This window comes from Pyrus communis, chromosome 8 (assembly GCF_963583255.1).
Source record: "Pyrus communis chromosome 8, drPyrComm1.1, whole genome shotgun sequence".
NCBI classification, from domain to species: domain Eukaryota; kingdom Viridiplantae; phylum Streptophyta; class Magnoliopsida; order Rosales; family Rosaceae; genus Pyrus; species Pyrus communis.
The window spans coordinates 4350057-4371123 of record NC_084810.1 but is presented as its reverse complement, the minus strand read 5'-3'; the positions used below and the strand labels follow the sequence as shown (position 1 = coordinate 4371123).

Genomic DNA, 21067 nt, shown 5'->3' with positions numbered 1-21067 from the left:
CGCTCCACACAACTCTCGAACCTCTCTCTCTCATCCCTCATCTCCGAGGCACCAAACTTCCCCCCCCCCCCCAAGCTAGGCATTTAACGACGGCACCATCACTGGCCTCGCCATTTTGGTGAACCCCATCACCCTCATGACCTTCCCGTCGTGACCCCGGACCACCAAGGCTCTCATTTTATTTCCCTCTCATGGAACAATGTCACTGCCACTATTCAATGTGTTCTCCTGCGAACCCTTGATGTAGGTGGGGCCCCAACCTTCTGGATGTTGGTTTAAGGTTAGTTTTAGGTTGTGTACGAATGTTTGACGCAAAAACACTTCAAAGGACTTTTCCTAGATTCCTGTGAGAACCCATGGATTCCAGGCCTTTTTCCGGCCAACTTCGGCCACCACACGTCTTGAAATTGGTATGAATATCTTCCTTGTTCCTTGGGATTTAATTTGGTATATTGCATGATAGATTTTAGTTGAGTTTTGGGGTTGAACGGAGCTTGGGAAGCTTTAGCCTTCTTTTTCATGGAAACCGGCCAACCTGGCCTGAAACGGGTCAAACCCGATCCACAACCCTAGGCTAGCCCAAACCTTTGGGCCGTGGCCCAACCCAAAGCCTAACCCACTAGACCGAGCCCAAACCTTAGGCCTTTGGCCCAAGCCCTGAAGGCCAAACCCATAACCCAGTTGGCGCGTCAATCCGCGCATAGGCCTACATGTGGGCACGTGTGGGTGTCTGTCTTGGGCGGCGCTTCGCCTCCGCGACGACTTTTCCTGCCAACTTTCCCAAATCGGCGTGTAACGGTGCGTGAGGGCATGTGAGGCGATGCATGAGGGTACCCGAGGTCCCCCTTATGTTTTTCGATGTCTTGAATCCATTTAGGACATGCGTTTCCCGAAATTCAATCATTATAGTATAGTTTTATTAATTGGTACCTTTATGTACTTAAGTGCGTTTGTTAGTGACGTTTCCGTTCACTCTTGTTTGCACGGCTCTTCGCCAACGGTGTAAAGTGAGTGGACCCCTTCCAAAATGCATTATTTTACTATTAGAAATGCATACATGAACAACATGATTTTATGGATGCATTTTATGAAACGTTTATGAGTAAATTGGTTTCACGCTTTATGAATTATCATGCTTTATCGACTTTTCGTTCTTTGTAGTATATATGATTGATGACTATATACCTATTTATGAACGTGGTTTTACGATATGACGTTTTAGTTACTGAGCTACGTTTGAGGTGTATATATATATTAGAAATATTCTATTTACGTTTATGTACTTATTTAGTAATTATTCGAATGATATTTATATATGGCTTCGGTCGGGTGATGTAAGGGCCTACGAGTTGAATGATATCTATATATGGCTTCGGTCGGGTGATGTAGGGGCCTACAGGTCAATTGATATTTATATTGGCTTCGGTAGGGCATTTGGTTGGTGTACACGGGCAGGAGATATAAGATTAACTTCAGCTGGGCGTTTGGTTAGTACCCACGGGCAGGAGATATAAGATTGGCTTCAGTCGGGCATTTGGTTGGTGCCTACGGGAGGGAGATATCATATTGGCTTCGACTTGGCGTTTGGTTGATGCCTACGGGCCGGAGATATAAGATTAGCTTCAGCCGGGCGTTTGGTTGGTGTCTACAAGCAGAAGATATTTATATTGGCTTTGGCGGGGCGTTTGTAGATGGCTTTGGGCAGAAGATATTTATATTGGCTTTAACCGGAAGATGTTGTGCCTTCGGGCGAATGGAGATATATGTTTATATATATATATATATATATATATATATATTTATATATATGCCTTGTGCTACTACTACTAAGCATATGTTTTATGAAAGGTTTTATGGCATGCTAGGGTTTCTGGAAAAACCTATTACTTATTATCCTATATGAGTTTTCTAAACATGGGGGTTAATACGTTAAAGATTAACTGTTTTAATATTACTTATATATATCAACTTGGTCCACTCATGTTTTGTTTTGCGCCCCCTCAGGACTTAGAATCGAGGCGTACAATCATAGCGTCAAGGCACTCCCGCATCTGCATATTTGAGTCCTCTCGGTGTAGGACCCATCCCTTTTTTTTTCATTCATTTTAATATTATTACTTTTTAGTGTCTCGGATTAGTTGTATGCTCTGATCACGATCCATAATTGCAAATTCATTATAATTAAATTTATAAGTTTACTTATTTCAGTTATTTGTTTTTAGTTCTCATGCATCCTGATATGGTTTCGTCACCTTCGGGTGTCGGCCATCACATGCCTACCCTGATGTTTGGTGAATACTAAGGTCAAGCGTGTCACGTTCACTCTTTGGTACTTTCTAATCTCCAATCCTCACATCTATCTCATTTAAATCCTATTCCCGCTAAACTTGCAATCCATATTAATTAATTTAGCAATGGGTAGAGAGATGCAACATCATCTAAACTAGGGTTTTAAACTATTGTGCAACGCTCTTTAATACAATTATTATACAAGATCATAAATTTCAATGTGAGATTGACATTTTCAACATAAACACAAAGGAATAGCAAATTTGTGATGAAAAAAAATTTCTCCTCTAATTATCTACAATAAAATATTTTTTTAACTTAAACATACATAATTAATTTAAAATAACGCCACGTACCGACCCCATCTCCATGAACGAATATCTTCCAAAGTGAGTGTGATGTCAAAAAGGGGTCTTCAAGCAACGTGGAGAGCTGATGGGAAAAGTAAAGGTAATAATAAAAATAAAGGAACTTTAACGAAAAAATCAATTTTGGTACTGTTTACTTTATCTTTTATTTTATCTTTATTGTTAAAATTTAAAATTTTTACACTATTTTCATTAATTTTTCACAAAAATAAAAGACAAGTGAGTGAGAGACAAGTGTGTCTTGAAAATATCAAATCACCAATTTCACTGTCCGTGTGGTGTCGCCACTTTCTCCTTTTTTTCCCACTCACTAGCAGTTTTTATTCCCTTCCCTCTTGGCCTTGGCAGCTAGATGACAAGGACGCAGTGGCAAATCTTTGATATTACATGCAACAAGGTGGGCCTTTTTGAAAGCGAGATCACATGGGGGGCTCCACACAGGGAACGGTGTGAGAAACAGAGAAGAATCCAAAACGGAGCACGTGACCGGAATACGATTACTATCATCATCCTCATTATCAAGCTTAATTACCTATCTTAATTATGGTCTATAATTAGGGTGGAAAATTTGTTGACCCACGCGAGAAAGTAGAGCGTGGACAGCAATCTGTCGTCTGGAGTATCTATGTACTTAAGGATTCTGTTTTACGCGCGTGGGTTTGGAGAGTGGGTGTGAGTATTGCATAGCCCAGGGTTCAAGACTTCCAGTGGATATATATTCTCACGCTTCACATAGAGAAGCGCACACAATCAGCGCGTGAGGAAAAGAAAGGTAAATAAAAGATAAGGGTTATTATCCATTGTGGGAAGGACCAGAAAGATTAATGATATACTTCTTTTTAATCATTAAATAAAAAAACTCTGTAAAACTTGTGTTGGCACAAATAATAAATCACACTATAAATCAGAACTTACACAACTTTATACTTATAATCAAAATTAATCTATAAATCACTCTATATTTTTTTTTTTTTACATTCAATTTACAAAACTTTAGGCTTATAATTAGAATTGATCTATAAATCACTCAATAAAAGTATCTCTACAAACAAATCAATTAAAACTAAGGTTGTTTTAGTAAATCAGCAGTAAAAAAATAGATAAATGGCTCGTAATACTACATTTTTTTGCTAAACAAGTCATTTATCTATTTGCTACAGTTGATTGACTAAACGAACATCGTCATTGTCGCATTCCCTATTTCCAAGTTGCCTCTACACTCCCATGATTACTACAACCACTACCACCACCATCTTAGAATTGACCACCTTCACCATCACCCTCACCATCACCCGCACCATCTTTGTCACCACCACATGCCATGTTAATTTAGTCATTACACACAATCACAATACTTTCATATCAAACATTAACTAAAAGTGGTGGCATTGTGTTAGTGATATATATATATATATATATATATATATATATATATATATATGTATGTATGTATATATTGTGTTGAGTTAACATGGCATGTGCCTCTTGGATGAGTCTCAATATGATAATGTAGGCTGTAGCTTCTTCAACAGACAATTGCTGCAACAATTTTCCTTCTCTCATAGGCAGGCAAATAATCTAAAATATAAAAAGGCCAAGCTGCCAACAAAGCCTCACAGAATCAAAGAAGCAAAAGCATGAGTCATATGATTAAGTTGGTCAAGGTTTCTTCAAATAGAGGAGTTTGGTTTGACCATTACCATTAGCAGTGCCAGAACCAGACAAAACCAGTATCAAAAGCAGATTAAAACTTAATTATTTCTTAATTTAAGCCCTAAAGTCAGGTGAGGACAACTGTAATCGAACAAATTAAAGTTTGGTCTTTGAGGTTTTCAATACATGTTTGGACCCAAGATGATTAATGAACATGTTGCTATGTTAACCTACCTTCAATACCAGGTCAGGTGGTCCATGGCTCTAGCCTGTATCTGCACTAAGTGCGGATGTACACTGGAATCAAGGTAGTCTCAAGATCACTTAGAGTATCAGAAATAAACATGTGAAAGTTTTTCAATGACTCTTCGAATGTTTGGTACAAATCTTTTTTATGTTCATCAAGTATTTGATGTAATGTCTGCTAGGTATATTTCGACATGTTGTATCGACAGCACTTAACAAAATCTCTTAATATCACCCATCGGCATATGTCTATATCTATTGACATGTGCGCAATATGATTTTGCTTACGCCAACAAGCCCTCCTAGTATTCGAATAAATGCATCAGCGTTTAAACTGAAATTCTTTTTATGCGCTTCGCACTCTATTTCTATTTAAAAAACTTGAACTTTTAATACTGCAACACCTCAAGGTTCGAATCCCAAATTTGCCAATATGCACTACCCCTAAACTTAAAGGGTAGGGTCTCGGTTCCCTATGGATATAGGTCATCCATACCCTTTGCCGTTGGTACTGTCTGACTCGCCCATATGTGATATGGCACAGTTTCATTAAGACAATGACTAATTGCTTGAATATTGACATGTTAAATTTTGTCATTCACGAACGACCGGCGCAGATTTCTCACTTAGGTTTCAGATTTAAACTCTTGGAAGCCCAAAATCTAAGCTTGCAGGGCCATTTTATACCTTGGAGAAGCCAGCCGTGTGATCAAAACTTGCATACAATTGGAAATATTTCACATTTTTAATAGCACTCGTAATGTCCCGATGATAGCCAAGACTTTCCCATATAGTGGGAGATGAACTTTCATAACACAAATGCACTATTATCATGACATCACGTGCCATATAAATTGGTCTTTTATTCATATTTTGGTTTCACATTATGACAGATATACGCTTGATATTTTAGCCGTTAGATCCTTGATCAATGACACAATGATCAAAATCTAACAATTAAAAGTTTCAGTGTATAGTATAATTTTCATTTTAATTTGGGACAAACAATATAAAAATTACCTAAATTCATCTAAATCATTGAGGAGAAAGATTCAAACTTGGGCCGAAGACATTGCTTTAACTAATTTGACTAAACTCATGTCCTGCACACGTTCCAAGGAACACAAAACTCGTTCCAGGCAGACCACAGCTGAGTTCCAAGACAAATACGAAATTTCCATTTTTGTACACCATTCATAGCTTGGAAGCAGCATCAGTATGGAGGAAATCACAGGACATTGCAGACTTTTGGTCTTGTAACATTGCTTGGGCGTGCCAGAACTTAAAGAAATCTAGCCAGCTTCTTCTCTGGACAAGTTGCTCCATCTCTTGCAGTTTGACCTTTAGACATTGCACTTGTTTTTCTAAATCTGTCCCCCTTTTCTTCAGTCCCTATATTTTCAAAATGTAAAGAACAATAGTTACTCATGATCTTTCTAACTTAGCAGATAGAGAGATATAATTAGGATGGTAATTTTCAGACTCCTGGTTTCTTCTTATTACGCACTTCTCTCGTTGTTTGTCCGTTGATTCTCCTTTGATATGTTTAATCAGAAGGCTAGAACGGAAGGAATGAGTGTAGGGCAGAAAAGAGAATACGAAAATCACTTCCCTGCGGTTGAATGTTGACTCAGACAACAGCTGCAAGCCTGCAACTTGTGCTTTAAATTTCACTAAGTAGGCAAGATTTTTATTAAAAAGTTGATGATCACATGAAATTAAACGGCTAAATCCTAAGGGGTCATCTTTTAGTAGTTTTCGACAGCTCTTGTTCAACCACAAACTACTTAAGGCTTAGGGCAGACCCAAAGGCAAGGCGAGCAAGGCCTACGATCTTGAACTTCATGTTGCAGAAAGACGTCACATTAAGAAAAATGCGCAGTTTACAAGTAAAACTCTAACTATAGTTCGCCTAGCGCCTCTAAACCCATTGGAACTGCCTCTATTATACTTGGTACTCAGATTTTTCCTCTTTTTGTGGCATTACATATGCGTTCCTTTCAAGAAATCGCAAACTGAATCCAAGAACCAAAGCCTCCCTCCGAAAAGAAGTAAAGAAAGGCTTGTGGCTTACCTCTATTTCTTGCTTGCGCTGTTCCTCCTTCCTAGCTTCTGATCTAGCACTTCTGTTCACCTCATAGATAACAGCGAGTCCTGCAACCTACAAGTAAACAAAGCAGCCGCAATCCTACGTTTGTGATTAGTTTCTAGTGGCCTATATGAAAAATCTAATTACAAAAACAAATAAGATGTCATCAAATATATCAATGCAGAAGGTAAGAGCAAACATAAAGTTTATATTTCTGAACCTGCATACCATACAGGTTTTCCTTCCTCAAGGGTGACGCAATTCTGAAACCTAGAGACACTGAAAAAGCGTATAGGTAATGCGGCAGCTAGTTACCGAGAAAATAACAAGTTCCCCAAGAAACTCAGCAGCAGCTCCAACAGCTTTTGCTTCATCCAGAGGACGGATCACAACATCTGTTGCGCGTCCATATAGACGTCTTTGGAGATTCGTTGTGAAACGATAGTTCGCCTGATTACAGTAGCAGGGGTTACTGCATTATACATCAGTTTAAAACAAGAAATAGTTTGGATAAAGAACACAAAAGTTGAAATGCCACCATCCATGGGAATTCATATATTGAATTCTGAGGGCCTTCGAAATTCAATGTAAATTAGAGCATTAGTCACTGAACTTAGGAACCGGGTTTTAATTTGGTCCTCGAGCTCAGTTGTTCGATTTAAAGGTGCATAGACTTTATAAATACAGAAGAAAATTGTTGGAAGAACGAAAACTATGTGATCTTCTTGCTAGTTATGTTTGGCTGATCCTTCACCATTGGTGAAAATTGACATCAAATACTAACAAAATACATCAATTGATTTGAGGTGTTTGACAAAAGTCCCCAACCAAAAAGGAAGAACCCGCTTAAAAACTCGAGCTTCTAGCAAAAATCTATCAACTACATCTAAATGAGGCTAGAGTAGTACTCCTCTTTTGAACCCAAGTTTGAATTCTCCTTCCCGTAATTTAGTTTAGGATTAAATTAGACTATCACTCGAATTAAAAAGCAATTACATCTACAAGAAAGCGCGAAACAGAGAGTAGACGTACCTGGGCGAGGCTGATGATGTACTCGCGGAACCGCGGGTGCAAGCCGGCCTCGGCTTTGAGCCTATTCGCGATGGGTTTCGAAATAGTTCGTACGGCTAGTGTTCCAAGCTTAAACAATGGAAACATTCTTCTCCCTCTCTCCCTCTCTCCTCCCTTTCTCTCTCTCTCTCTCTGATTCAATGATTTGTAATGCGTGCGTGCGTATAAGATTATTGGGTGTGTAAAATATTTTGGATGCTTGACGAGCAAGAAAGAGTGCGAGATAAGAGTGATTGGCGGGATGGAAGGTATAAAACCACTTCTCTGGCAAGTAAATGGTAACTTAGGTTAAGAAGGAAACTCTTCTTATCTTTTTGACCAATTCACAAATAGATAATAGATTTAGGGTAATGCTATCCATGCATGCCTTCTTAATTTTCACACATCCTTCTCAATTTTAGGCCGTCGGATCGAATACTTGAAGAAGATCACGGGCATAAATTAATAAGGGCGTGTGGGAGGTAGTAATTGGTGTGGACAGTGTTAGTGGCTTTCTCTTGTTCTATTTCTCCCCAAAAGTAAAAATTAAAAAATAAATTATCTGATTTTTGCAATTTGGATAACGCGATGTTCAAAACTACTTTAATGTGAAGGATGGAGATCGAACTCGGTTGTAAGGAGGCAGAAACCACCATCATTCTGTTGGTTTTGTTTTAACTTTTAGTTACATTGAAAGGCATCCTATTACATACATGCCCTAATCCTAACTCATTAATATAAAGCCATGTTTGGTGCCTAGGATTGGATTGTGTTGGACAACTCATTTGGTTCAATGTACGTTAAAGTAATAGTTTTGTCCACGATAAATGAAATAGATGGGATGGTCATAAAAAAACTTGCTCTCTCTTCTAGTTCTCTACAAAATGGTAGGTCTAGGCTTTCTTGATAACTAATTCATCTTCTACCTCCAACTTAAACAAAATTTAGAGTTGACGTCCATTTCTTCCTTCAAGATATAATGAATTCTCCGATAAAATTCAATCCTAAGTCACCAAGCGTGGCTTAATGGTTCTATATTTTTCTGCATCATAGGGAAAGAAAGACTAATTAATTGGTACAAAGCATGTACCATTGTACCTTGAAACATATAATGATTATGTACAAAATTGATTTCATTTTATTGGTACGGTTTTCTAGTCGCATTGAGCAAAAGTTTGCAATCACAATGAAACATTGCACGTCTCTTTAAACCGATATGTTGACAACGAACTAATCTCGCCCAATCCTTCCCTATTTTCACCAAAAAAAGCAGTATGTTTAACGTAAGCTATCGGCTAACGATTTTGAGGAAAAGGCTAATGACTTCAAAGTACATGGATATATAAAAACTTTCAACTAAAACTTGCAACTCCTGTACAGCTTCCAACTTTTATTGTATGGAGAAGGCCTAGGATGCTCCAAACAAATGGTATGAGTGTAACCAAGAAAGAAAGGCAAATAGAGTCGTAAATGGCAAAAGTGTAGGGGCAAAACCAGTACAGGCTAGTGTAACTTTCTTCAGTCAAATTCGAGCACTATTTTCCCGTGGATCTGCTTCTTCTCCTTTGCCTCGTGAGCCTCTATCACTTGAGTAATGGGGAACGTTTTCTCCACTGGTATATTCAACTTTCCCGCTTCAGACAGCCTTCGGATCTCATCTAACCCTTCTGAGTCGGCTCTCATATAAGTCCACCAGTACTCTACATCGACAACAGAAAAATTACAAGCCGTGTAAATAACAACCTAAAGATGCGTTTGACAGCTTTCCATATGTTTCTATGGGTTCCTTTTGCAAACTTTAACAAATTAACGCCTAATGTCCAATTGCAAGAATTTTAAATGTAACCCTAAAACTGCTGTACAGACCGATTGCAAACATACACTTAGGCCTGATAAAAGGTAATATCAAAACATGCGTTTAGGGCATCAGATGTCACTATACAAACAATGAGCTTAAAGTATGCAGCATGATGAAACATGTACCAAACAAGAAATGTTGGATTTACCTATTCCGTGAGAATACCGGTACTGAATCTGTTTCTTCAGTAAAACAGCTGTAGCAACAGGAAGCCCAATAGCTATCCCATACCTATCACTCAAAGATGCTGCGTCACCCTACAAGAAAACGAGGATAAAAAGCCTTGAGAGCACTTGTGGAAAAATTCTGAAAGGAAACATCAAAGGTCCCTTCGAGAGAAGTAATGCTAACAGTTCCCATCTCCTACCTGAAGTGTCATGTAGTGGCCACCTCTCTTTAAAAAGTTTATGCATATTCTTTCAGTCTCTGGCCCACCAATGGTATCCAGTACGGCATCAAACTTCCCCTTTATTGTGAATTCGATGTTCTGTAAATTCAACATGTTAACTCAAGGAAGAAATCATTCTTGGTATTAACACCCATATGAAACAAACTTCTATATGAGTTTCACTCAGCTTATGAGATGAAATGAAAGCTAGGTAATAGTTGATTACATCATCACCTCAGCAGTATAGTCAACAGCCTGCTCAGCACCAGCTGCCAATACTCGATCTATACTTTTCTTTCCGCAGGTAGTTGTAACATGGCAACCTCTGCCTATTGAAATCTGAATTGCAGCCAAACCTACAGCTCCTCCACCACCCACAACTAACAGCCTTTGACTGTAGAGATAAGATGCAGTAACAAAAGGACGCAAAATTGTTAATGACAGCTTCCACCCAGATACGATGCAATAATCATATCATCACAACCTTCGACCATTGCAACTATCAACGGTACAAGTACAACTATCCACATCAAACCCAAACCAAAAAATAATAAAAAGATTAAGCTGCCTCTTGATCCATGTTTAGCAAAGACACAGCAACTTAAAAATGTCATACTTTCTTTTATCCCTTTTTACCTAAAATATGCAGGGAAGATGGTAAAAATTTGGACAAAAAAAGTTCAACTGCAGTAAAGTGAAAAACACTATGAAAGTAACATCCAGACAAAGACAACCTTCTCTTATACTGTTAATTAGAAAAGGGTGAACAAAGAAGATTAAAACAATCACTAACCCATGTCAAAATGACAAAGGCTTTGTAACCCAAAAAAAAGAAAGAATCTGCTGACAACAGTTTTAACGAAGAATTCATGAAATGTCAAAAGAAGTTAATATATGAGATATACTAACATACCCGTCAGCTATCCTAGCAGTACTTATGAGAGCACGCCAAGCAGTCAGAGCAGCAAAAGGAATGGCACTTGCTTCCTAGAATCACACAGAATAACATAAGGCCAAATTGTGTTGTTAGAAAGCAGTTAACAGAATCTGAAATATTAAAACTCTCATCAGCATAACAATATATATCACCTCACAAGAGAACTGATAACATAGTATATTGACATTGCATCTTGCATGGAATTTCAACACCTATAACTCTATAAGTCACTTTCAATATTTTCTAAGACAACAATGGGAGCAGAAACTAGAAACAGAACAAAAAGTTTTCAACAACCCCTACATTTCAATATTTTCTATGTCTGATATGCACCCCCCCTTTTCCATACCCTAGTTAACCTACAAGGATTTGATATTTCCTCTTATTGCTATCTTTCCATTTTCACGAAGCAACATGCTGCTTAATAATTGTAGTCAAATCTGAGTTCCACATCAGGTTGTTTTTACTTCAGTTCACCTAACGAATCTAAACTAAGAAAACTGTTTCTAATTCTATTTCTGCTGTGCAGGTGGAAAATTCAAATTTGAATGTTTGTTCTCTTGCCCTTCACTGGGTTTTGAAGCTAGTGAACCTTTCAAAGCTAGTATTTCACGAATTAATCAATAAACAAAAAAAAAAAAAAAAAGAACAAACTTTTTGCATAATTATAAATTTGACGGCATGAAGAATAATAGAACCATAGAGAGAAACCAAATCAATAAAATCCAACAGGTCACCATGAGTAACATTTTACAGTACTTTGGTAGAAACCAAGTACAAGAATATTTACCACATGTGTAACTGACGCTGGTTTTGGTGCAAGTTCCTCTTCTGATAAAATTGCATAGTCAGAATATGTACCCCTTACAGCAGTAGGATGCAATGCACCAAAAACTTCTTGTCCCACACTCAATCCTCGAACCGAATTTCCCACAGCTGCAACTTCACCACTAATATCACGACCCAAAATAATAGGTAGTAGAGGTCCATATAAGGAACGACCATAGCCAGATCGAATCTGGAAAGAATTCGAAAAACAGAACACTGAATACAAAGATAATCTTTCTGCAGAATATAACTGTACTAGCAATCATCTGCAACCTCAGCCGTATGACAAAAATATAACCAAATAACTTTAGGAGAGTTGAATCAAAGGGTTCAAGTTACCAATGGACCGGTTGTCACAATAGCAAAAGAGAAACTGTAAGAAAAAATATTGGCAAAAACTTTAAGACATTAAAGGACTAAAGTTAGTCCTTTAACAAAATTAAATCGATAGAAAACAAAAAAAAAAATGATATATGGATTTAACAAAATTAAATCGGACTAAACAACCTAATATCAGTAAAAGCCAAATAATTTAAGCACAAAATGTAGACTTTGTGCCAAAAAATTAACACAATCCACAACTAGACTCAGCAGCACCAGTACATTATAAAAGTAGCTGAATTACAAACAAATTATATATCCACACATATACATATAGAATTTGATTTCCACAAATATAGCTCAAATTATTGTTGGGATTCGAAGAACAAACGGAGAAATGAGCTGAAAGTCAAACACTTGATTACCCTTATTTTCTCGGCAACCAAATGGAGCATGGAAATGCAACAAAGGGATCAATCAAAGAAAGAGGTGAAATTTGACTCACTCTGGTATCGAGGGGATTGATGGAGGCGGCACGAGCGCGGACGAGGACCTCATGGGGCTTGAGATCAGGGACTTCGACATTGGGCCGGAGCTCCAGAACCTCCGGCCCGCCGAAGCGCGGCAGCACCACGGCTCTGCAGCTGGTGACGAATCGCCGGAACCCTACCTTGAGGGGGTGATTGGAGCCAGAGACTGTGGCTCTGAAGCTGCGCGACTTAAGAATTCGCATTGTTCCTTTGCGATCGAATCCCAAAGGCTCAGTGCATCACAGAGAGAGAGAGAAAGAGAGAGAGAGAGAGAGAGAGAGAGATTTAAGGGTTTTAGAGAGAAGGAAGCGTGGGAAGTGAATCTCGGTGAGAGAGAGAGACGTGTCTGTGTTTCGGTCCGCAGAGAAGGAGAGGGAGTTCGGTCGTTATGTTCCACAGTGCGTGGTGGCGCCTTTGCTTTGTTGGATTTTGCAGGGACCACATTTGCTTGGGCTTTCGGATTAGTATTTTTGCTAATTTTTCATTACTTTTTTTTCAATATTTCTGTTTGATTTTTGACATACATGTGATAATTTGTACTAAATTCATCAAATTACGAGGAGAGAGATTTGAACACGAAATTTTGAGTGCAAAGACGAATGTTTTTAACTAACTGAGTTACAAACCACTTGTTAATATTTCTGTTTGTTAAATCGAGCAAATTCTATACTAATCTACGTTAGGTCATTTCCGATCATGAAAAGCTAAACGTAGTCCTTGACTATGTTTTAGCCCTTCAAAAATTAATATTTAAACAATAATGTAAGGCTAAATTTTTTCATTTCCACCTATGCATGGCTGAATCCTTCTATTTTGGCTTGAGATGCACATGTTGTGACCCGTCATGGGGATTGCTTGCTATATGTAGCTAGTCTTTGGCTGGAGACAAATTTTGCACAAATTCAAGCTAAAAGTGGCTCATAGCCCTTAGTGACGTCACGTACCTTACACGTGAAACTAACAAAAAGTTGTGACAATTGATAGGACATTGGTACAAATTGAAATTTTAGTGAGGCTCAAAACCAAATTAAAAGTTTAGAGGAATTGAAATTTCTCAAAATCAAATTGAAAGTTCAGAGGGCGCCGCGAAACGTGGCCCACAGTTCATGGAGCATTGCCAAAATACTTAACTGAAAGCTTTTTGATTGAACAACTGAAGGCTACAATTGAAGTCATAAAATCTCTCACAACACTCTTCAACTAGTCCTGTCATTCAGAATTAGTATACAGGGGACGCTCATACTCAGTTCACACATTGATGAAAACTGTGTTGACACCAAGGGTCTGACAAATTTGTCAAAAGCAACCTACTAATTTCCTTTTGGCACGGCTGAGACCGAACCACCGGGAGCGGTGACTGTAGCCGGCACGCTTGTGACTGCAGTACTACTTACGGGGGCATTAGAATTCCCTGCACTAACAACCGTGCTGATGTCAGTTCTTTGCAATTCTGGAGTTGTAGCTTGGGTGGGTAAAGAAGCAGTAACATGAAAAGTTGGGGGCACATGCGCTGCTTCTGCATTCTGCTGCTTTTGCATCATTTCGCCAGAAGTAGCGGAAACCATAAAATGCTCCATACTTTTCCGCTCTGCTGATATTGCCTCGTTCACAGCATGCAGTTGCTGCAACCTGTAATCTGTTTCAGGCCGACGGCAGACCTTTCTCAATGGAACAATTTCCTGGCACAGTGAATGTTAAGAACAAAAAACAAAAGGTTACGGTAATCAGTAATTGTTAAAGAATGACCTGCAGGAGAAGGATTTAATGCCAATGTGGCCCAATATATTAAGTGAAAACGAAAATTTTCCCTTGCTTTTCGGGGCTAGTAGTGTCCCATTTTTTGACAAAAATGTTTTGTGATCAAAAGGACACCCTCAGAAAGAATTAAAAAGATAATATTCATCATAAGAGCATGTCAAGATAACGTATAATTTTCTTTCAAATTTTAAATTCAACTTTGATTTAAGGGAGCACATAGCTTTTGCATGCTGCTTGTCAACACCTAAGCTGGATTTATGTACAACACCACTTTAAAAACAATTCCCAGCAGTAACACGAGGAAATAAAATAAGAGAGACTGAAACAAGTGGAAAACAAAATCATAAGAAAATACACAGGCAGTTTTATACCTCGGACTGATCATGAACATAGCGCACTAGAAACCTACATCGACATCCTCTTACATCATGTCGTCGTCTTTGAGCATCAAGGACATGGGCATCAAAGTACAAAGCCTGCTCTTTACCTTCCTGAAAAATTCAAATGCATACAATTCCCAAGAACTGATCAGAAATAACTTCTCTCAACTTTTACTTTCTGCCAATGAACTTCTTGTAACCATTGATCTAATATGGTTCTTTCAAAGACATTAAATATGAATGCCACCTGAAAGCATAGTATGAGATCTCCGGGGAGAACTGCAACACATTCTGATGATTCACATGGGAGAGAGCGCTGCCTGACATGCTTTCTTACGTTAACCCACTCATCCTCCTCTGGTCCAAACCCAGCAAACCGAACCAGAACTTCCTGAAACAGCCAGCAAGATTCATTTTACAACATATGTCATAGTATTAGTTGGGATCGAAAACCGGTTCAATTTGGGTTCAAGCAAATGTTTGAGGATAATAAAAAACTTTAATGGGTTTTCTAATAAAAATAAGGAACTATAGTAAAAAGAGAATTTTATAATAAAAATCTATAATTGAGTCCTTTTTAACAACTTGCAGTTCATGAAGGGAATCTGAGCTTAGAAAATTACCGGATTACCAGTCTCCAAATTTCTATGAGCTAAAAAGTTAGCAACATCATACCTGAGCACAAAAGACAATGAAATCATAAGACTAATGATAATTCAGTTATGAGTCCAATTACTGAAAAAATGATAATCATTGCTGACAAAAGAAAATTATATTATTGGAAGGAGAGAAACACTAACAAGCCAGTAACTGGAACTCATTAAAATAAAGAAAAGAGATACTGACCATGCACCATCCCTCCCCGATTTAGCTTCAAACTCATGGATAGCATTTTCAGGAACAACCTTTCCTGAGCCTGGAACTGGTCAATAAATGAAAATAAGGGCAAGAAAGATCCAAGATATGCTGAAAAGATATATAAAAACGGGCGTACAAAGTAACACCCTCAACAGCTTCTGTTTCTATTGTCTACATTAAGCAGCGTTTAAAATGGGATTCTATTGTCTATGTTACTTCTGATGTGGCTAAGAATAATTGGATAATAATAAATAATAGAATGACACTCAAGGCGTCAAGGCGTCAGCATAATCTCTACAATAACTTTCAGCACATACATTTCATTGGGCTGAACCATGCAGTTAGACAACTTTTTTATCTTATAACGCCTTACATTCAAATAGATGTAATACAAGCATCTACACATATGATAGTGTAGAAGATTGTTTTACATCTACTAAATATAACACCTTTCATTCAGCCATACTTCCTGTCAAAAACTCTGGCACACTAATGATCTTTGTCTTTCTCCAAGCACTTTTTTATGATAGTAATCTTTTATTGCTTGCAACTGAAGAATTAGAAGTGTTTCCCACTAAAGTGAAGAAGAAACGAAATACAAACCACTTTGTGTGCACCAGTAATAAAAATTTGATGGTGAAAAAAGGGTCCTTATATTCTCTGCGTTTAATCCTGGGCTATAAGAAGATAATATGATATTATCCAAAACATTTGGAGAGTTGATAATGTGTAGGCCATCTCATGTGTCATGATACGACTCATACAGAACCGAAGTTGAAAGAAAAATGCCTTCTTATTGGCTAGTACCTATTCACAATTCATGTATCTTCAAACGTAGAAGAACCTGCAACAGTTCTACTATTCTTCTCTTTTCCTTTCATAGAAGAAGTACATACACACCATTTGTACAGGGAGAAATTCTCTTATCAATGGTAAAAAATGTTAGGCTATCGATTTTCCTAAACCTACAAACTGAACCTCCCTTGATCAGAATTTGACTGTAAATCTTTTTCTGAGTGACTTGGACTAATAAGAAATACCTAAAATAAGAGTCGTCTCCTCCATTACGACATCCCTCCTTGGCAATTCATGAATGTACATAAATGCAGTCAAATGTAAACACCAGTTAACGTAAATAATTATAGTAAGTTATATCTGAAGCATCTTATATACTTAAAGACCAAAAGATGGTTTTATTAGGATATACGGTTTAAAATATTTCTAGAACATTAAGCTTCAATGATGTTAATTGACCACAAATCTATGCAACAAGGAAGTCCAAGATATAATGGCATATGCAGATGATTAAAGAAACAAATTCAAGTAAACACCTTTAATATAGGATAACCAACACACGTTCAGACAAGTGACATGAGCATATAATACCACCAGAAAAGTAAGCCCTCAACAAAGGAAAATGAGAAAAAATATTAAACTAAAAATAGAGTAGGTTCCATCATACCAGGAGGAGCATGTATAGGAGCAGCAATCTGCTGAGGGCCTTGAGGAACATTTCTCGCTGCAGCCGAATCATCGCGAGACATAGGTGACACATCTAACTTCCCAAGAACCTTGCTTGATTTTGCCCTAATAGCATATCGCCTATTTTGGAACCAATTCCAAACCTATAAATATATGAAGATCGTAAATTAGAAATAAAGTTAAAATGTTTTTTCATATCAATTTCAAACCCTATAAAGCTGGTTCGAAATTACAAGCAGAATAAATGAGATTCCTTTACGGAAAAATGGAAAATTTTCATACTTGTTTCATTTGTACTGTAATCTTGCCCTTCCGCTCTGGTGATTCACTACACCAAACAAAAATGTCTCATATATTTTAAGCTTAGAAGAACATAATCTATTCAAATTCTGAAATAAGGCACACCTGAACTTATCCGCAAGGGCCATAAGCACTTCACGTGATGGCATTGTGTTATTGTATTGTTGCAGAATAGCTTCCATCTCCGTAACCTAATTATGACCAATTAGTACATGCTGTTATTAAGGTTTAAAATAGCAACTACCTTGAAGAAAAATTAATCAGTAACCATCCATAATAATCCTCTGAAGAATGGTTTTTGTGTGGGAAGAAAAAGAGAAAAATAACAATGTACCACAACCCACTAGGTATTATATGCAATTTCCCAACAGCTCCTGATAAGTGTGCACTGCAACCAATAACCCACTGAGAGGAAGTTCGTTTCTTTAATCTCCATGTTTGCTTTTCAATTTTTAAATTTCTTGCCTTAACTTTCAGCAACAAGGTTTACCACAAGACTAAGATCAATCACCAGTGCACCACCATTTTAAAAAATTAAATCCGGTATGAAACATGAAAACGGGTACAAAGTCTTTGACTTCATTTGGTGGTTCAAGTCGTTTATTGTGCATTCCATATTAGTTCCATTTAATTTATAAACATGTCCTGCAAAGCATTCACTTTCACTTTCATGCACTCACGATTTAATTTTGTTTCTTTATATGTTTTTCATATTTCTCATTATTTCATCTTAGATGCATTCGTTATATTTTCATTGGCATTATTCTTTCTTTCAATATAGCACGAAAAAAGTTCTACACAAAACATGTAAAAAGTCACTAATAAGACGCGCGCATAGAAAAAGACAATAAAGAAAGCCTTCGCACACGTGGACAAAGACATTAAAGGAAGCTCTTCACGCACCGGAGCACGTACATGGAGGCTAGTAGTAAAAAATGTCAGAATCCAATCATATATGCACATGCATGTGGAATATGGATATGCAATATGCATATATAAGAGGTAGGAACGGTTAAAAAGTGAAAATTTCCTTCGTGGAACTTCTCCTTTCCTTATGAATAATTACTTCTATACCTACATTGCATATGTTGTGATTCCATCAACTGATTTTAGAGCATTTAAACATTTGATTGTGTGGAGGAAAAATATGATTACCTGTTCAACAGAATTGACATCCAAGGGCAATTTTAGGCAAATATGGATGCATTTTAAGTTTTTAACTAATACAGAGCTCTCATTAGGGTAAACTAACAACCAATAACGGGTATACAATCCAAACTGGACTTTATGGTCCTACCATGCATATACCGTTAGCAGATTCCAATTTGATATTGAGAAGAGAGCTAAATGTTAGAAATCAAAAACGGTACAAAAGGTTTATTTGAGATGTACTCTAAATGTTCAATCCCAAACCCTTCAAATGCAAAGGGGATCACCAAGGGGTGCTTTCAGTTTCAACCTGTGCTTTTAGTTAAACAGCAATAAAGTCGTGAAAAGATGCATGATTTCACAAGCCATGCCTATTCCATTTTAAATATTTTAGTTAAGTATCGATACCGCGGGGAATGCCCACAGAAAGAGCCCGCCAAATCCAACTACAAACTGAATACACAAAGGCATTATTTACAACAGACCAGCAAGACAAACCATCCGATCCATATGTATTACACAACGAAAAGCTTATCAAACAGAGTTTTAACAACATTTTTCAAGAAACAGAAGATCGATCAACGGAATTCTAAACATTCAAAAAAATTTAATTACCATCACAAAAAAAAAAAAAAAAAAAAATCCTAAACAGGAATCAAAAGCACAACCCAAAAGTTCGGGGAAAAAAACCCCTGCAATCTAACAGACCCATTTAAGAATCACGACTCTGAGTTCGAAATTTGACATTTTCTACTTACAAATACAAAATTTCGAAAACCCCACTTTCCAAAATCCAACTCCAATTCAAAATTCAGCACACGCGCAAACATAAGAATAAAAAACCTACAAAGACTCAATAAGAAATCCACCTCTAATTTCGAAATGCAGCAGATTCCCAAACACAAACAACAATCCTAATCAACAAAATCGTCAAAATATGAACAAAATTGAAGAACAAGAGGAAGAAGAAGGAGAAGAGAAGGTACCTCGGACTGGACGAAGCGGAAGGCAGGGCCTCCGTTGCTCGGAGGCCGACCCATGGCAGCTCTCTCTACGCGTGGAACTCCAACGAGCAAAGGAGAAACTTCAATTGATATGTTTATTTTGTGCAGAAGAAGCAAAAGGGAAGTTAGAGACGAAGAGAGGAGAGGTGGGTTTTCGAAAAGTGCGTTATGTGAGTGTGAGGGAACAGACAAATCGCAACAATTTATACTCGCAAATTCTGGGAAAGGAAACAAACGTTACCACCGAAATTTAGAGACAGAGAGACAGAGAGGAGGGAGAAGGTGGGTTTTTGGTTTGCGATGTACTTTTGAAGCCCAAATAAAACCAAAATTTGGGGGCAAGGCTTTTAGCTTTTTAATTAGTCTTGAGATGTGATTTTCATGCTGCTACGTGATAGTATTACGAATCTTTTAACCGTTAAATTTAACTTTCATAATTATTAAAAAATTTATTTTAATCTTATTCATTCTTTTTTAGGGAGTTTTAATGAAAAATCAGCAATACTGTTCACTTTAACAAAAAACCATAATTTTACATTAAAAAAGTTAAATCTGGTATTATTTATTTTACCTTTTATTTTACCTTTATCGTTAAAACTCAAAGTTTTTAAGCTCTTTTCATTAGTTTTCCTTTTTTCTTTTTTTTTAATCATGAAGATGTACGTTCATGGGAGAAAAATTGCTACTTTTGTAAAAACCCAATAAGCCAAAATGTATCTTTTACAATTTTTAAATTTTTACCTTTTATTTCTAGATATCCTTGTATTTAGAAATCTATTCAAAATGGACCCTTATGGTAAGGATTCCAGCCTTAGATTAGTTTCTTTAAAATGCAGTAAAAGAAAGAAATGGAAGAAAAACGAACTCTAATATTTGTGTATAAAATCCACTGTTCTAAAAATTCCCGTCTAGTGCTATCTAGGCACTGGGTGGCTGGTCACCGTCCCGATTAATGCCTAGGCTTTTGAAAATTAAGAAACGGCGCCTAGACTGCTGAGGTGCCCACTTAGCCCGACCATACTTGCCTAGGCACCCATCTAGGTCGCAACTCACTTAGACAAAAAATAGATAACTTCCATTTTGCATTTATTTTTTTCCAATAAATTGTAAGATATTGGTTGCATACTTAAATGAACACACATTATATCATTATTTCACATGTTTTCATTATGTTCCAATACTTCATAATATATGCATTCTATTTTGTAGTTTATGATGAAATTATATATATTTAAAGTATAAGTAAATACTTATTTACACGAAATATGATAGATTTACTTAAATCCGCTTAGGGGCCTAGCCGCCTAAGTGCTAGGCCCTAGTCAGTCGCCCGATTAGCATATTTTAGAACCTTGATAAAATCAAATAGGATGGTGCTATTCATATACCAATTTTACCTTCTACACACCCTCTATTAATTCCTTTGATCCTTTTCACTCCATACGATTCAATGGTAAAAATTGAAAGAAGTGTATAAGAAATAAAAAAAGAATATGAATAGCGCCACCCATGAAACATAAAAGGGAGTATCATTAGTTTCTTTTGTAAAACCGTACTATTAACAATTCCGTTTAGCGGT

General features: G+C 37.2%; 4 protein-coding genes across 6 annotated transcripts in view; 1 reads left to right on the top strand and 3 right to left on the bottom strand.

The window, feature by feature from the left end:
- Positions 1 to 9765, top strand: part of LOC137741411 (probable aminotransferase TAT2) — a 104442-nt gene extending 94677 nt beyond the window's left edge. The window contains exon 9 of the mRNA XM_068481129.1: positions 9754 to 9765. The gene's annotated coding sequence lies outside the window, so the exon portion shown is untranslated. The remainder of the gene's footprint in view (positions 1 to 9753) is intronic.
- LOC137741928 (uncharacterized) lies at positions 5751 to 7803 on the bottom strand. Its single transcript, XM_068481625.1, has 4 exons — positions 7678 to 7803; positions 6961 to 7095; positions 6631 to 6717; positions 5751 to 5948 (listed from the first exon to the last, which is right to left on the bottom strand). Exons 1-4 carry the CDS (start codon positions 7801 to 7803, stop codon positions 5751 to 5753), a joined length of 546 nt encoding a protein of 181 aa, XP_068337726.1.
- LOC137741412 (uncharacterized) lies at positions 8723 to 12920 on the bottom strand. 2 transcript variants are annotated; one of them, XM_068481132.1, is made up of 8 exons: positions 12533 to 12920; positions 11669 to 11896; positions 10855 to 10928; positions 10176 to 10335; positions 9921 to 10040; positions 9702 to 9810; positions 9196 to 9395; positions 8723 to 8946 (listed from the first exon to the last, which is right to left on the bottom strand). In XM_068481132.1, exons 1-7 carry the CDS (start codon positions 12758 to 12760, stop codon positions 9214 to 9216), a joined length of 1101 nt encoding a protein of 366 aa, XP_068337233.1. In that variant the 5' UTR covers positions 12761 to 12920; the 3' UTR covers positions 8723 to 8946; positions 9196 to 9213. The 2 variants fall into 2 exon arrangements, with proteins under 2 accessions (XP_068337233.1, XP_068337232.1); XM_068481131.1 differs by lacking the exon at positions 8723 to 8946 and having other exon boundaries at positions 9016 to 9395; positions 12533 to 12919.
- Positions 12921 to 13680: 760 nt separating this feature from the next.
- Positions 13681 to 19769, bottom strand: LOC137742457 (protein SAWADEE HOMEODOMAIN HOMOLOG 2-like). Of its 2 annotated transcripts, none has more exons than XM_068482328.1 (9): positions 19471 to 19769; positions 17441 to 17526; positions 17318 to 17363; positions 17016 to 17178; positions 15542 to 15611; positions 15319 to 15370; positions 14943 to 15086; positions 14687 to 14806; positions 13681 to 14236 (listed from the first exon to the last, which is right to left on the bottom strand). In XM_068482328.1, the coding sequence occupies exons 1-9, from the start codon at positions 19522 to 19524 to the stop codon at positions 13868 to 13870; spliced, it is 1104 nt and encodes a 367-aa protein (XP_068338429.1). In that variant the 5' UTR covers positions 19525 to 19769; the 3' UTR covers positions 13681 to 13867. The 2 variants fall into 2 exon arrangements, with proteins under 2 accessions (XP_068338429.1, XP_068338427.1); XM_068482326.1 differs by having other exon boundaries at positions 15542 to 15617; positions 19471 to 19768.
- Positions 19770 to 21067: the final 1298 nt, after the last annotated feature.